Source organism: Quercus suber, unplaced genomic scaffold (genome assembly GCF_002906115.3).
Source record: "Quercus suber isolate HL8 unplaced genomic scaffold, Cork oak 2.0 scaffold_65, whole genome shotgun sequence".
Classification (NCBI taxonomy): domain Eukaryota; kingdom Viridiplantae; phylum Streptophyta; class Magnoliopsida; order Fagales; family Fagaceae; genus Quercus; species Quercus suber.
The window spans coordinates 852,960-869,028 of NW_027069530.1; the positions used below are offsets into that span (position 1 = coordinate 852,960).

The 16,069-nt window shown below is 35.3% G+C and overlaps 1 protein-coding gene across 1 annotated transcript; it reads left to right on the top strand.

The window, feature by feature from the left end:
• The first annotated feature begins 1,922 nt into the window (after positions 1-1,922).
• LOC112024531 (nucleobase-ascorbate transporter 12) lies at positions 1,923-13,394 on the top strand. The gene is made up of 10 exons (XM_024057154.2): positions 1,923-2,889; positions 3,240-3,337; positions 3,460-3,630; positions 4,732-4,832; positions 8,952-9,087; positions 9,264-9,314; positions 9,439-9,726; positions 10,694-10,928; positions 11,703-11,989; positions 12,726-13,394. Exons 1-10 carry the CDS (start codon positions 2,325-2,327, stop codon positions 12,945-12,947), a joined length of 2,154 nt encoding a protein of 717 aa, XP_023912922.2. The 5' UTR covers positions 1,923-2,324; the 3' UTR covers positions 12,948-13,394.
• Positions 13,395-16,069: the final 2,675 nt, after the last annotated feature.

The window sequence follows — 16,069 nt, forward strand, 5'->3', positions numbered from 1 at the left end:
CCGTATAATCCTATCATTTTCTAACTTATATTGATGTGCTGTATGGCATATATGTGTAGAAACTAGAAAACTATTAAACATTAATTGACGGATTAATTAAATTTTTCTTATGGTGAAATTGACAGGCGAAACCGTGAAAGGGGGTTTGAGATTCAATAGTTTTCTAAAATAAAATGATAAATGTCATTTTCAAGGACATCCAAAGTCAAGTATTTCACATTTTAACTAACTTTATGCCAAAATCATGTTTTGGGGCAAGGTTGAATCCAGTCCTTTTGGCTATTTATCCACTCCAGCTTTTATTTTATGATCAATTTTTCTTCATACCTAATTGCCTGTACCATTGAATTGTGCAAATTGCAAAGTTCTTGCAATTTTAGGACAAAATAAAAACTTATTAGCTAAGCAAAAGACTTTTGTATCAATATATCGACGAAATTATTCATAGTCACTGAGTGTAACTCCAATTTATCTTTCCTTCGTATCTCTATCATTTATCCAAAAGAAAATTTATTAGATACACTTAAAGACTTATATATATTCTTCTCTTTCACATAAGAGTGGATTCTATTCACCTTATCCAAAGATTAAAAAAAAAAAATCAATAGATTTTAAACTCAAAGTAACATATAAGAAGAGTGGATCCCATTCACCTTATCCAAAGAGTAAAAAAAAAACCAATAGATTTCAAACTCAAAGTAACATATAAGATTCGTGTTCAATTAATATTTTCTATGTGATACTAAGTCCACGACCTACTTTACTTGTGTTAAAAGAACGTCAATTAATAATTTTGTGTGTGTATGAGTGATTGAGTACGAGAAAATTGTACATCTTGATTGCACAGTGAGGCAACTTTTTGCCCCACTAGACACTAGACATTCTAGAGTCTAAGTCTACTTCAAAATATAAACTTGGAGGGCAAGCATTTAGGTTGCTTCTAGAAAAAAAAAAAAAAAAATCACAAAGTTTGTATTTAACAACACCTTTTAGACACGAAAATTACTGAAAAATGACCTAATGACTTAGATAGGTTTGGATTAAGTAACACTTCAAACAATTTTGTGTAGAATCTCTTTTTTTTTTTTTTCCTGCCGCACTGTTGACTTTGGGGACAAATTACTGTGCGTATACTGTTTACGCACTGTTCATGTAATATTTAATATTAAAAGTAGGTCCACAATACTATTCACACATTTAAAATTATTTTGCTACAGTGTTTTCAGCAAACAATCAGTTTTTATCAACTTTCAGCACAAATAAGTGCTATCCAAAGGATCCTTAATATTACACACTGCTATTATTCACAAAGTTTCATGATTTTAGTTTAAAAAACTATTACAAACAATTTTGTGTAGAATAGCTTTTTTTTTTTTTTTTTTTTTTGCTGAATAGTGTAGAATAGCTTGTGTGCACTAATTATTTTCCCATATATTCATCCAAATCGGATTAGACTATTCTATTATATCTAAAATAAAAGCTTCAAGCCTTCAACAACTTAAAACATATGGTTAGCTTAGAGCTCATTTGAGATGTGATGTAAGCATCAACTTATAGTTTTTAATTTATCTTATTGTACTTTTTGTTACTATTTATGTGTCCTATTATATTTTTTTGCTAGCTTTTATTTTTTTTTACACTCTTAGTAAAAATATTTCAATTTCAATTAAATAAGAGATCTATCATACTCAAACCAGACCACAACAAAAGACAAGAACATCATTCACAACATTAACAGCCTCAAGTATAAACAAACTGCATTAACTACTACCTAACTTATAACAACTCAAAAAAAAAAAAATTCCATATCCTATTATTTTGGAAAAATCTAGCCAAGACCAAAAGATTTTATAAAAAAAAAAAAAAAGAAGAAGAAAAAAAAGAATTAGAAGAAGAAGACGCGGTTTGAGCTCTCCACCACCACAAGCTGAGTTGTCTCTCTCTTGGCTTTTACCTAAGCCCCACTCTCACTCTCTCTCACTGCACTCACTCTCACACCTATAACTATTAACCCTCGCTCTCTCTTTTTCTCTCTCTAAATACTCAGCTCTCTCTCTCTCTCTCTCTTTTTCTCTCTCTAGCTCTAGGAGATTGTGGAAGCAAAGCATTGGGGTTCATTTTTTTTTTTTTCTTGAACTTTGTGTACTGTTACAATACTCGAAGCCCTAACCCAACAAAGAGAGAGAGAGAGAGAGAGAGATCAGATCTGAGAATCACTCTCATTTTTTGCTTTTTTTTACTTTGTTTATTTTTATTTTTTACTTCTTTAGAAAAAAGCTATTATGCTATACGAGTAGTAGTGGTAATAGTGGTTTTCAGCAAAAATGTCGAACTCCGACCCGAAAGCCCGACAGCGACCGGGTCCATGGCCACCTGCTCCGGAGTCTTCAGCAATGCCGCCTTCTTCGTGGGCCAAGCGGACGGGTTTCAGGCCCAAGTTCTCCGGCGAGACCAATGCTAGCGATTCCGGTCAGATAGTCGCTGTTCCGCAGCCGCCGCCGCCGCCGCAGCCGCAGCCGGCTTCACAGCCCAAGCCCAGAGAACCCGAGACTCAGCCTCAGCCTCGGCCGCAGCCGCAGCCGCAGCCGCAGGCACAGGCACAGGCACAGGCACAGGCCCAGCCGGATCTTGAAGCGGGTCGGACTCGGGCGGCGGTTAATGGCGTGTCGGATAATAAGGATCACACGGTGAAGAAACGGAGGGACTCTGATGGGCCTCCGGCGAAGGGTTCGGGCCCGAACGGACAGGCCCAGAGTGGGCCCACTGACCATGCTCGGAGACCAACGGCTAGGAGTGAAGAAGTGGTCGATGTTTTGCCGAATGACGATGATGGGTTTGTGGGCAGACCGACCCATATGAAGTATGAGCTCAGAGATACACCTGGTCTTGGTCAGTTTATCAATTCCCAATTTTTTTTTTTTTGATGCTTTTGTTCAATAAAGTTTGGGGTTTTAGGCTATTTTTAGTTGCTTAATTGTGCTAATTTTAGATATTTTTAGTGTTAAAGAAGTGGTTTTTAAAATAATTTATGGATAATTCGAAATGGGTTATTTTTAATTGGTTTGTTGGTGATGATTAGGTGTTGTGAACGTAAAAAAGTTTGGATTTTTAATTTTTTTTGGGTACGTTTTGTAATGGGTTGTGTTTGTTTATTTTTATTTTTTGATATGTGAAATATCACCAATTCAATTAATTACGTGTTGTGGAAGCTAAAAAGTTTGATTTTTTATTTTTTTCAGTTCCCATTGGTCTATATGGGTTCCAGCATTATATTTCGATTTTGGGTTCGTTGATTCTTATACCGCTCGTCATTGTTCCTGCAATGGGTGGAACTTATGTGAGTATTTTACAATTTTTATGTTTGTTGAATCTGATTTCCTATATTACTGTTTTTTGTTTTAGTAAGAATAAAAAACCATGTTGTGGATATCTTGGTCTGATTAGATTTAGTGGGTGTAGGAGGATACTTCAAATGTGGTATCAACGGTTCTCTTTGTGTCCGGAGTGACCACACTTTTGCATACGACTTTCGGTTCCAGGTTGCCCTTGATACAGGGTCCATCATTTGTTTACCTGGCTCCGGCATTGGCAATAATCAACTCCTCAGAGTTTCAAGGACTCAATGCAAATGTATGCTCCTCGTTTCATGCTTTGTTGTAGTTAAATATAGAACCTAGTGACTTTTCTTATATGTTTCTCATGATTCAGTCTCATTGAATTGTTGAGCTATCCACAAAACTAAAAAATAAGTCATTTTTTAGTATTTTCCCTTATAGAATTGTGTGAGCGCACATATACGCACAAACATATTATTAGATTGATTGGATGGATAATATTAATTCATAAACTCATCTAGTTGAATCATAAAGGACATAGAATACCTTAATGACGGCTACAGACATAAAAGTATACTTGTCTCTGCCATCTTACATATATTTTTTGCTTGGTTTGTTTCTTATAATCTGGAGGAGATTCTCAGAAGCTATGCTGCTGTTAACTATAATTAGTCTGTCTTATTGCCTCTAGTAATCCACTTAAATCCTGCTGTTTTAGGACCTGAATCAGGAGGTATTAAAGATTGAACAAGGACGAAGACATTGTTCATATCTCAATCAATTACATAGCTTGTCCAATATAACAAGGAAAGAAGAAAATAGTACCTGTTTTAGATTTTTTTTTTTTTTTGATACTTAGCTCTTTTAGAGAATTCTTGGTCTCTCAATCAATTACATAACTTGTCCTATATAACAAGGAAAGAAAAAAAAAGTACCTCTTTTAGAGAATCAACGTTGCATGAGAGAGAACAAACAAAAAATGCTAAAATATCATCAAACATTTCCCAACTTCTTTGTTTAACACTTCTTTAGAAGGTGTAAAGCTAATCCTTATTTGTTTAACAAATCCCCAGTTATGCCATGTAACTTCCTTTACTCAAATGATTTAAAGAATGTGCCTTGCAATTGGTCCTCTGCTCCCAAGGTACGGTGTGAACTCATCACGCTTGATATGTAAAATAAAGTTCTGCAAAAAGATGTTTAGATGCAGTATGATTAGCAGCCTAACTATAAGAAACGCATTTCCCCTTCCATTTACTTCTCAATTAATTTTTGTTTTCATCTTTTCTACCTACTATTCCATTTTAACATTTGTACAATCTTGACTTAATAGTAGCAAGCTCTTTTTTATTCTGTTGATTTTTTTAATAGACTTAAGGAATCATTTAACATGCAGAAATTCAAGCATATTATGAAGGAGCTACAGGGGGCTATAATCATTGGTTCAGCTTTTCAAGCAATACTTGGATATAGTGGACTGATGTCTGTTTTAGTGAGGTATGACTTTGGTATGTTTATAGCTCTCCACGTTTGGAATTCATTATCAGCAAATGCTTGCTTTTCCTTTTACCAAGTGAGAATTGTTAAATGTCGGATGCTTGGGGAGTGGGATAAGTTGCTTCAATTGTGATGCAAGGAGCACCAAAATTATTTCAGATTTTAATTTTGAATGTGGTTTTTAATTTTGAGTGTTTAAAGGGATTGGATTAGATATTTTCACCTAGATGTAATCCTTGAAACCCTATTAAACTAGTGGACAAGGTTTATCTCCAAACTAGTTTGGGAGAAACCCTTCAAACTCTTCTTATATCTTTTTATTGGATGTGAATTTTGAAATTTTGACCGTTGGATTGCATATTTTTTTATGTTTTTAACACATATATCAAATTTTGTTCAAATAAAATGTTATTTACTATTTGATCAATAAACTTATTTATAAGCATAATTTTAGACCACAAAAACTTGAAATTCTAACATTTAATTGATGACATAACTATTGATTTTTGATCTTCTTAAAATTTTTGCAAACATGAAAGATATAATAAGAACATGTAATCTAACGGTTAGATTTTCAAAATTGATATCCAATAAAAAGATATGGGAGGAGTTTGAAGGGTTTCTCTCCAAACTAGTTTGGAATTAAACCCTTTCCTAAACTAGTGATCTTGTAATTGTGAAAGGCATTAGAATGGGAATTTATGATTTGAGAATGTGTTTCTCTTTGTTTGGTGGTGATGCCAAACACTCTTAGGTGGTGAGGCCTAGGCTTTTCAGCCAAACTCTAGGTGGTGAAGCTTAGAATTTGTTCCATTTATCTTCTTTCTCCCTTTTATCTCTATTCTCCTAATCTATCCTGCGTCAGATTGTTGTATTGATGAGTTAATTGCTTTACCTTATGGAGTCAATTGTGTTAGTTATTATTTCTGAAAATTTGATATATTCATGTAATTAATTATATCAACCGTATGATATATACTACATGGACTTCAATAATGGGGGATGGCTCCTATTGGGATTTAAATTAACAGTTTTACCTTTTCATTTCCAGCCCAATAGCTATAAATGTTCTGTGGTTTGTGCAATGTGTTTGGAATTGGAAATGACGTTTTCCCACAAATGGGATGCACATAGGATGCTTCTCTAGATTGCAGCAGCAACTGTATGAAAAACAAAGTTTGTTTGTTTGTTGTTGTTGTTGTTGTTTTTCCCCCCTTCATTGAGGAACCCATTTGAATTGGTTTTGTTGTTAGGTAACCTATGTTTGTACTGTTGACATCATGGTTTTTGGGTCTAATCCTGGTATTATATTGAAACATAATGCCACTTCATTCAGTTTATTGTGGTTAAATTAAGTATGTGATTTGGCCAGCATGTGGTCCTTAATAATTAGTGACTTGGGTAAGTCCTTAATAATTAGTGACTTGGGTAATGTAGGGTGTTGGTTAGATTATGAAACTTAGCTGTTTATGTGGTGGGTCACAGGGTTTGAAACTTGTGGGTTTGAGGCCAGGGTTTATTAGAAGAAATGGTTTAGGTTTTTGGATTGAATTAGGGTGTGAAAAGGATTGAGTTTAAAGACAAATGGTGCTTAAACTTTATAAATGCTGTTTGCTGGGATTTTCTGGCAGCATCTGTTTGAAGGAATATAGGATTATTTTTCTAGATTATGTGTAGGCTTAAAAATTGGGAGAACTTCAGTTTTTTCTGGCTATTAAAGTATACAAGAGACAGGGTATGATTTTGGGTTGCGAAGGAAGAATGAAAGGAAGAAATTTGTTTAGTGCTGTATGGGGTAGTAACAGAGAAAGGAAGAAGAAAAAAGGAGGGGAGGGGAGAGACTAGAGAGGAAGAGTCATACAAGGGCATGTGGCCTTAGTCTAGATTAACTTACATTTCCTTTGGGTAAAATATAGTTTTGTTGAGTGTACAGAATAAGCTCTTTAACATAAATTGGATAATTAAAGATAGCTGTATGCTGGCAGATTTTGTTGGATTTTATACTACAAAACTAGGTTCTCTCTCTCTCTCTTTCCGGCACACATGGGCAATGCTGACTAACCATTGCCCAAAAGAAAAGGGAAAGAAAGGTTATCAATCACATGGACCAGGTTTTCTAGGCATGTAATTCATTAGTTTAGTCCATAAGATTCTTAGGATATGCAGAGAAGTTCTTGTTTGGAAAAAGTGGCCCCATGGCATCAATTGTTCACTGCAGGCAGTGTTAAATATGGGCTAGTTTGGCATTTTGATGGGCTGGTGGAAATAGAAAATACTTCATATAAGTTGAAAAATAATTTTTAGTAGGTCTACAAACCCTTCTGTAATGAAGTAAAATAGCTTTAGGATCCACATTCATTGGTTAACTTTGGGGGTGAATTGAGGAACTCTGTGTTGGGGTCCTTGGGGACATAACATCTTGGAGAGACTCCAATTGAGGTCTTGATACAATATATAGGGATGTTACTTAATCCAAAAACTTAAGCCTATGGGTTTGGGTCCAGTTATGTTGTTTTAATTCCTCAAATCCTATACTTTTTCTCCATGTGAGACTTTCACCTACATGTGTATATCCAATAACCTCCCCCTCTCGTATGAGTCATTACCTCTCTATGGGCTTCAAAACCTCTTTTCATGGGCAATAGCAAGTCCCTACTAGCCTCCCCTTGCCCATAGGATTTTACCTTCACCTCGCCTAATCCATGGAATCTCGTACACCCTCCATGAGAATCACGTGTTTGCTTTGCACTCTCATTCATGGGAACTCGTCTGTCCATGGGAACCTTGCGATGCAACATTCTTCTTTGATCTAGCACCATTGGTAATACTATTTTGTTGGGCCTTTTCCCATCATCTACTGCAGTTATGTTATTAGTCTATTAATTACACTCTAACTTTGATATGTTTTCAATTCAGTCCTTTAACCTTATTCGTTTCCCATGTGGTCATGTTCACCTTCATCCAATCAGCACCTTAAGTCCTCAAAATGATGTCGTTTTGGTATTTTTATGATTTCAAATCTAAAAATAAATTAGGAAAAATATTTATTATTGAAATATATCTTTAAAATATAAAAAAAGTTTAAAAAATCTTCAAATTTTTTATCATCTCTCTCTCTAGACCTAGGTTCATTCTCTTTTGTGCTTTTCTTGCTCTTGATTTGTGTGTTTATGATATTGTTGGTGGGTTTTGAGGTTGATTTCGAAGCTTTTAGATCTAGGTTTTTTGTGGATTTGGGATTTGTTTGGTCTCGGAAAGTGGTGATAGGATTAGAAAATAGAAACCGAATATTTTTTCTTGATATTGGTAGCTATGTTTTGGAATATTTGTTATTTGCTTATTTAAGTTTAATTTGGGGCCTGTGTTAATTCTTTGAACTTTTTTTTTTTTTTTAAAAATTTTGGAATAAAAAATAAATATTATTTTCTGGATATTTTAACTTTGGAAAGTGAAAAGTACTAAAACTAATGGCGAGATTGGATGGAACTAAACGAAAGGATTAAATTGAAAACAAATTAAAGTTAAAGGAAAAAAAAAAAAAAAAACATAAGGATTGCATAGAAAAAATGTCAAAATCAGATGGAGTAATTTGTAATTTAGCCTAGTTTTTTCTTGTTGGTTATCCTTTGATGCTTTCTGTGTACTAGGGTTGTATCTTTTTTTCTTCTTAAAGAATTAGTGTACAGTGTACTTATAATTTTTTTTCCTCCCTGCCTTCTGAAAATCTCCTAATCTTTCTTTTGGGTTGACCTGGAAATTATATTCTGTTTGCTAAGTTTTTCATATCCAACTAAAGGAATATAGAAAATATTCTGTTGTTTATTTATTTATTTTTATTAACAACTGGGTTGTGTTGCACTGAGCCATTGGCAATGTAAAGTTTTTTGAGGAACAAAATATTTCAGTTGAATCTGCTTGAGTCATTACTGTGCATGTAACATTTATATGTTATTACAGTAAAGCATGTAGTGGAATATTGTATTTTACAAATGAACCTTAGCTTCTTTTTGTGTCCAGAGCAAAATATAATCTAAAAGCATTCTGTTGCATTGAGTGTTAAGTTTTTTTGCTCAACAAACCCAATAGCTCAACCTAATTTCATTTGCCTTTCCTTTTCAGGTTGATTAATCCAGTTGTTGTGTCTCCAACTATTGCGGCTGTTGGACTTTCTTTCTATAGCTATGGTTTCCCTCTAGTTGGTAGCTGTCTTGAGATTGGAGCAGTGCAGATATTACTGGTTATCATTTTTTCTCTTGTAAGTAAGGTGGAGCTAATATAGATTTATATTTAATTATAAGATTTTCTTTTCTTTTATAGTATTGTCCGAGTTCGTTATGTCTCTACTGGAAAATGTTATAGTGTCGGACATTTTTTTTTTAATTGGATTGTGTGCCAGAAACATCTAATTTGTTGTTTCCATACTTTCTGCAGTATCTTCGTAAGATATCTGTCTTTGGTCATCGTATATTTCTAATATATGCGGTAAGTTATAAATTTATATTTCTGTTCGTTTTGTTACTGTTGATTCCAGACTGTAAGTTGACATAATATTGCACTTGCTCATATGATTTCTAATGTATTGTTGTTGTCCTTGTGTCATTGTCAGGTTCCATTGGGTCTGGCAATTACATGGGCGACTGCTTTCCTGCTAACTGAAGCAGGAGTCTATAGTTACAAAGGTTGTGATGTAAATGTACCTGCCTCAAATATTATATCTGACCACTGCAGACAGCATCTCTCGAGGATGAAGCATTGTCGAGTAGATACTTCTCATGCACTCAAATCCTCCCCATGGTTCAGATTTCCTTATCCTTTACAATGGGGTACTCCGGTCTTCCATTGGAAAATGGCTCTTGTTATGTGTGTGGTGTCTATCATTGCATCCGTGGATTCGGTTAGTTTCTCTGTCTTTCATCATGGTTTGCAATTCTTTTGTTGATTCATAAAGTTATTTTAATTATTATTTTTTTCAATTTTCTCTACAAGTTCACAGTTGCATATCTTTTGGGGATTCAAATTTTTATAACTTTCTAACAAGCAATTATACTTGTTAGAGATCTTAAAAAATTTATACAGTACATGATACCTATTTCTTTATAGATAAGGTGTGTAATGAAGGATTTGTCTCTGACCCTTCAAAAACGAGGAAGTAACTGAACTCTGTTTGATTGCATAAATAGAAAGTCAGGCCTTATTGATGCTTGATTATTCTTCATCTTCACTGGGCTAGTTTTGTACTTTAAATCCAATTGCAAGCTAGGGAAATAATGGAAAAAACTTTTGATATTGAAGAGGTTGGACGCGGGAACAAGGAATGGTTGGAATGAATAATAAGGAACAGTCCCTGACAAGTAAAGTTCTCATACTCTAGTTACCAATATAATTCAGAACTATATGTAATTCAAAAGAACTACCCTAAATAAATAATTTCGTCTTTAAGAATCTCATCTATATTGATTTACAGGGCTTCCCTTGTAAGGTTTTCATGTGATTTGTACTAATTATTGAACTTAATTAATCAATACACAATGAAACTGGTGTTATTACAAAATTATTTAGTAGCTTTACAACATTTTGGTTCTACATCTTCTGCAAAAGTCTGGGAAGTATTAGTCAACCAGATTCATATGTAGTATCCTTGTTCTAAAATCTTCTTGGACATCCTATTGATGTTTGAATTAGTCAAAGGTATCAAATTTAATTCCCCAAGAATTGTAAACAAATTCATGTATCATTTTTTGAGATTTTTTTAAAATAATTTTGCCGCATTTCATTGTAGAAATCCACTCATTTGATGTTCCATGCAGAATCATATGGCTAGTGCTAGTCCTGATTTTGCTTTGTTTTTTTTAACTTCTTAGGTTGGATCATACCATGCATCTTCATTGTTGGTCGCATCAAGGCCTCCAACCCCAGGCGTTCTTAGTCGAGGGATTGGTCTGGAAGGCCTTACCAGTGTCTTGGCTGGGCTTTGGGGTACAGGAACGGGGTCCACTACTCTAACTGAAAATGTACACACCATAGCCGTGACCAAAATGGGAAGCCGCAGAGCAGTTGAATTAGGTGCATGCGTTTTGATCGTCTTATCGCTAATAGGTAAGTATTTTTCTGTTTCCAATTTTTATTTACTAGCAATATTGACTACTCTTACTTGTTACTTGTCAACTAACCAATTCTTTAAAAAAAATGTGGGTGGCGGTGGGGGTGGGCAACAAAAAAATCTTCAACCACAAAAGAAAGGATATTACTAGATTTCACATCTAGTTGCTCAGTATATGTTCATATCGGTTGGTACTAGGTCGAGAAGTTCATAATGGGGCCAAGGCAGGCTTGCTTCCATAACTTTCTAATATACCACTGCCCTTTATTTTATTCAGGTTTAAATTCTTTTAAGGTTTATAAGTACAATTTTAAAACATTTATATCTTCCTTTGAGAGACTACATTAAATGATGTTCCCCAAAAAAGAGATTTCGTAAGCTGGACAAAGAAAGTGAATAATTTGCTCAGATAACAAAGACTGCCAGATGTAGTGGTAAGAGATTTTGCAGATATTGCCAGGTTAGTGTGTTGGATTCTGAAATTGGCTATATGGCTTGACAAACTTGGTATATTTTAGTTTTTAATCATCAGGCTTGTAAACCCTTAGTTAAGTTGTCAAAATTCTTTGAGACTCAATTGCTACTAAAACAACCTGCAAATTTTGCAGATGGTGTGTAGATCAGGGACACCACTTTTGTGGAGTTAACTATAATAAGATTCTAATCAATTGAAACATGCACCAATTTTGAGCATAAAGCCCTTTGTTTCTTGTGGTATCCTCTAATCTTTGTTCCACAGGTACCTAATAATGTTTCTGCCTTGCACACAGGTAAAGTTGGAGGATTTCTTGCGTCAATTCCGGAAGTTATGGTTGCTGCTTTATTGTGCTTCATGTGGGCAATGCTTACAGCATTAGGCTTGTCAAATCTACGTTATAGTGAGGCCGGAAGCTCTCGGAATATTATCATAGTAGGATTATCTTTGTTTTTCTCTCTGTCAATTCCAGCCTACTTTCAGCAGTATGGCATCTCTCCAAATTCCAACTTGTCTGTCCCAAGTTATTTTCAGCCTTACATTGTCGCTTCACATGGGCCTTTCCGCAGCAATTATGGAGGGGTATGCTTCTCTGAGACCTTTCTGTTCTCATGTATTCAGTCTTATCTATGTCTTGGCCTGGTGGAAAATGTATTGTCTATTTAATGGTAGCAAAAAAGCTGTGTCCAATACATAGAAGATTAATCCACCTAGCCCACTTTACTTTTCTGTGTCTGGCTGGTACACATAAGACATCACTACATTTCATCCTGCTTGATCATACTCCTTTACCCAAACAAATCCCAGAATAGCAAGAAAGTAGAAGTTGAACTCTTTTTTCCTACTTGGGAAGCTACTGGATATAATTAAACCAACTCTCCTCAATATAGCTCCTCAATATAACTCCTTGCATCTGTCCATTCTTTCTGGATGAGAGTATTAAGAATTCTATCTAATGGTTGTTCTGATGTTCTTTGGTGTTTTGTTGGGTATATACCCACTGATGTCAAGAACTAATGCACTTGCTTTATTGTTTTTATAAAATTCATCTACTTTTTATCAGAAAAAAAAATCGTATGTTATGGTTATACAACCTATGATAAAAGGAATCATATGTTATGGAAAGAGCTAGCATTTTTTCAATTATCAGGCTGCATTTTTATCATTGCATATCAACCCTAGTGAAACTGCAAGATGGACCACCCTATCTCTACCACAAGTCCCCATGAATCCCACTAATGCAACTTATCACTGTGTGTTGGCATAACAGATATTGCAAACATTTGGACAACTTTTTGTTAACATGACTAATGTGCAGGTGAACTATATCCTCAACACATTACTGTCATTTCACATGGTGATTGCATTCCTAGTGGCTGTTATTCTGGACAACACTGTACCTGGTAGTCGGCAAGAACGTGGGGTGTATGTTTGGTCTGAACCTGATGCTGCAAGGAGGGAACCTGCTGTCACCAAAGATTATGAGTTGCCCTTCAGAGTTGGTCGGGTTTTCAGATGGGTGAAATGGGTTGGACTTTGAAGTGGCATTGTTTTTTTTTTTTTTTTTTTTTTTTGTTGGCCATCATCACATTGTTGAGCTCAGACGGTTCATTATCATGGGATGGCTTTACCGCTGTTCTGAGTGTAATTCCCCTATGCTCATTTGGTAAACTCAAGTCTGAAATCTGTTTTTCACACACGGTAAGTCTTATTGGGACTTTAGGTCTTATAGAGATATTTTTGTACATTTTAGGATCCAGAGGGATCTGTTTGTGTTGTAATTTTAGATTATAAACAGTGTATCTAGTTTTGAGTCATTGAGAATATCCAGTTTAACTTTTTTTTTTCCCTTGCATTCAAGCAAGCTTTGAGAATTTATCCTGGTCATGTATATTGTTTTGTATTTTATTTTTGGGTACAAAGTTTTAAGTCAGCTTCACGAGTGCTGGATTCTTGATGGAAATGAAATACGGTTCATTGTTCAAAATTGTGCATGGAGCTATTTATGTATTTTCTTGTACAATATGCTAATATAATAATTTCTGTTTTATTTAATAGCTAGATTGATTTTACTTGATATATTGTGGGGTTCCAGCTAGAGCAAGAGTCATAAGTAGGGATGTCCAAAGCAAACCGAGACCTGACGAAACTGTATGACTCGATGCCACCTGACTGGGACTGACTCAATTCGAGTAGAGTGGTGGTCAACGGCAGATCTCCAGCATCAACAACTGATGTGAGTGGTGGGTAAGATGTTTGAAACCCAATGGAACTGAACCAATTGACAAATGTTGTCGGAAGTTGCTATTCTTGTCCTCTCTCCTCTTAGTCTCAAATTCATCGAGAACTGGGCTAGATTTGGTGAGATCTTGTTTACTGTTGCCTCCCTCAATTTTGACCAAAATAAACTCGATCCGACCTGACGGTGCTCATGGTCAGTGGCAGGTCCTCTGTTCTATCACCTGTTGGAATCGGGTCGAGTCTAAGTGGAACCCAAACCTGACTCGAACTAACCTGTCGACAACCCTAGTCATAAGTTGGAAGTTGAATTTATACATAAACTAATAAGAAAAAAATACATGATATTTATTATACTAAAAATAGATTCTTTGTTTAAAAAAAATGATGTGTAACTACGAATATTACAGCTCAATAATAAGTTGGGTTTAGTTTAAAGACAATGTTTAATAATATGCTTGTTTATCACTCCACATTCTGTTCTTACACCATGCACCAAATCGTTCATTTTCATTTTGATTACTGTTATTTCTTATCATCATTTCATCTCTCTTCATGTGAAACGAGAGCCAAACTCAGAGAACGAAAGACAAAATGATCGAAAATAAGGAAAGCTACAGAAAAATGGTTGAAATCAGATGGATCAGCATTCATGGGTCTACTTGTTGACATTCTAATGATACAAGGAAGGCCCAAATGAGTCCAATCTAACCTAGTCCAGAGTCCAGACTATATTTATAGGTAGGGCTCAAATTGGCTTCTTGAATCTTGACATCCTAATGTCTTAGATTTTTGTTGGGTTTGGGCTTTGCTTGCTATTGTTTTGGAATTAGGTTCTCCTCAGTTGGAGTAGTATAACAATAAGAGTTTGTTGTCCATTTTCTAATATGCGTTGAGATTTAGATGTGGTTTTGCATCTAAGGACTGACCCAAACTTGGGTTATCCCAACTCCTAAATTGTTGCTCATATAGGACTCGTGGTAAATTTAATTGGGCTAGCTTGCCCAAGTTGCACTCATTTGAACATTTTTTTAATGAATGAGCAGAATATATTATTGAAAGTTGAACAAAAAAACAAGTACATCCGTGGCAATTGTACGGGTTCCCCCCCCCCCCCCATTTTTTTTTTTTTTTTTTTTTTTCTGCTGGTGTTGGCCATCATCACATTGTTGAGCTCAGACAGTTCATTATCATGGGATGGCTTTACCGCTGTTCTGAGTGTAATTCCCCTATGCTCATTTGGTAAACTCAGTCTGAAATCTGTTTTTCACACACGGTAAGTCTTATTGGGACTTTAGGTCTTATAGAGATATTTTTGTACATTTTAGGATCCAGGGGGATCTGTTTGTGTTGTAATTTTAGATTATAAACAGTGTATCTAGTTTTGAGTCATTGAGAATATCCAGTTTAACTTTTTTTTTTCCTTGCATTCAAGCAAGCTTTGAGAATTTATCCTGGTCATGTATATTGTTTTGTATTTTATTTTTGGGTACAATGTTTTACGTCAGCTTCACGAGTGCTGGATTCTTGATGGAAATGAAATACGGTTCATTGTTCAAAATTGTGCATGGAGCTATTTATGTATTTTCTTGTACAATATGCTAATATAATAATTTCTGTTTTATTTAATAGCTAGGTTGATTATACTTGGTATATTGTGGGGTTCCAGCTAGAGCAAGAGTCATAAGTAGGGATGTCCAAAGCAAACCGAGACCTGACGAAACTGTATGACTCGATGCCACCTGACTGGGGCTGACTCAATTCGAGTAGAGTGGTGGTCAACGGCGGATCTCCAGCATCAACAACTGATGTGAGTGGTGGGTAAGATGTTTGAAACCCAATGGAACTGAACCAATTGACAAATGTTGTCAGAAGTTGCTATTCTTGTCCTCTCTCCTCTTAGTCTCAAATTCATTGAGATCTGGGCTAGATTTGGTGAGATCTTGTTTACTGTTGCCTTCCTCAATTTTGATCAAAATAAACTCGATCCGACCCGATGGGGCTCATGGTCAGTGGCAGGTCCTCTGTTCCATCACCTGTTGGAATCGGGTCGAGTCTAAGTGGAACCCAAACCTGACTCGAGCTAACCTGTCGACAACCCTAGTCATAAGTTGGAAGTTGAATTTATACATAAACTATTAAGAAAAAAATACATGATATTTATTATACTAAAAATAGATTCTTTGTTAAAAAAAATTGATGTGTAACTACGAATATTACAGCTCAATAGTAAGTTGGGTTTAGTTTAAAGACAATGTTTAATAATGTGCTTGTTTATCACTCCACACTGTGTTCTTACACCATGTGCCAAATCGTTCATTTTCATTTTGATTACTGATATTTCTTATCATCATTTCATCTCTCTTCATGTGAAACGAGAGCCAAACTCAGAGAACGAAAGACAGAATGATCGAAAATAAGGAA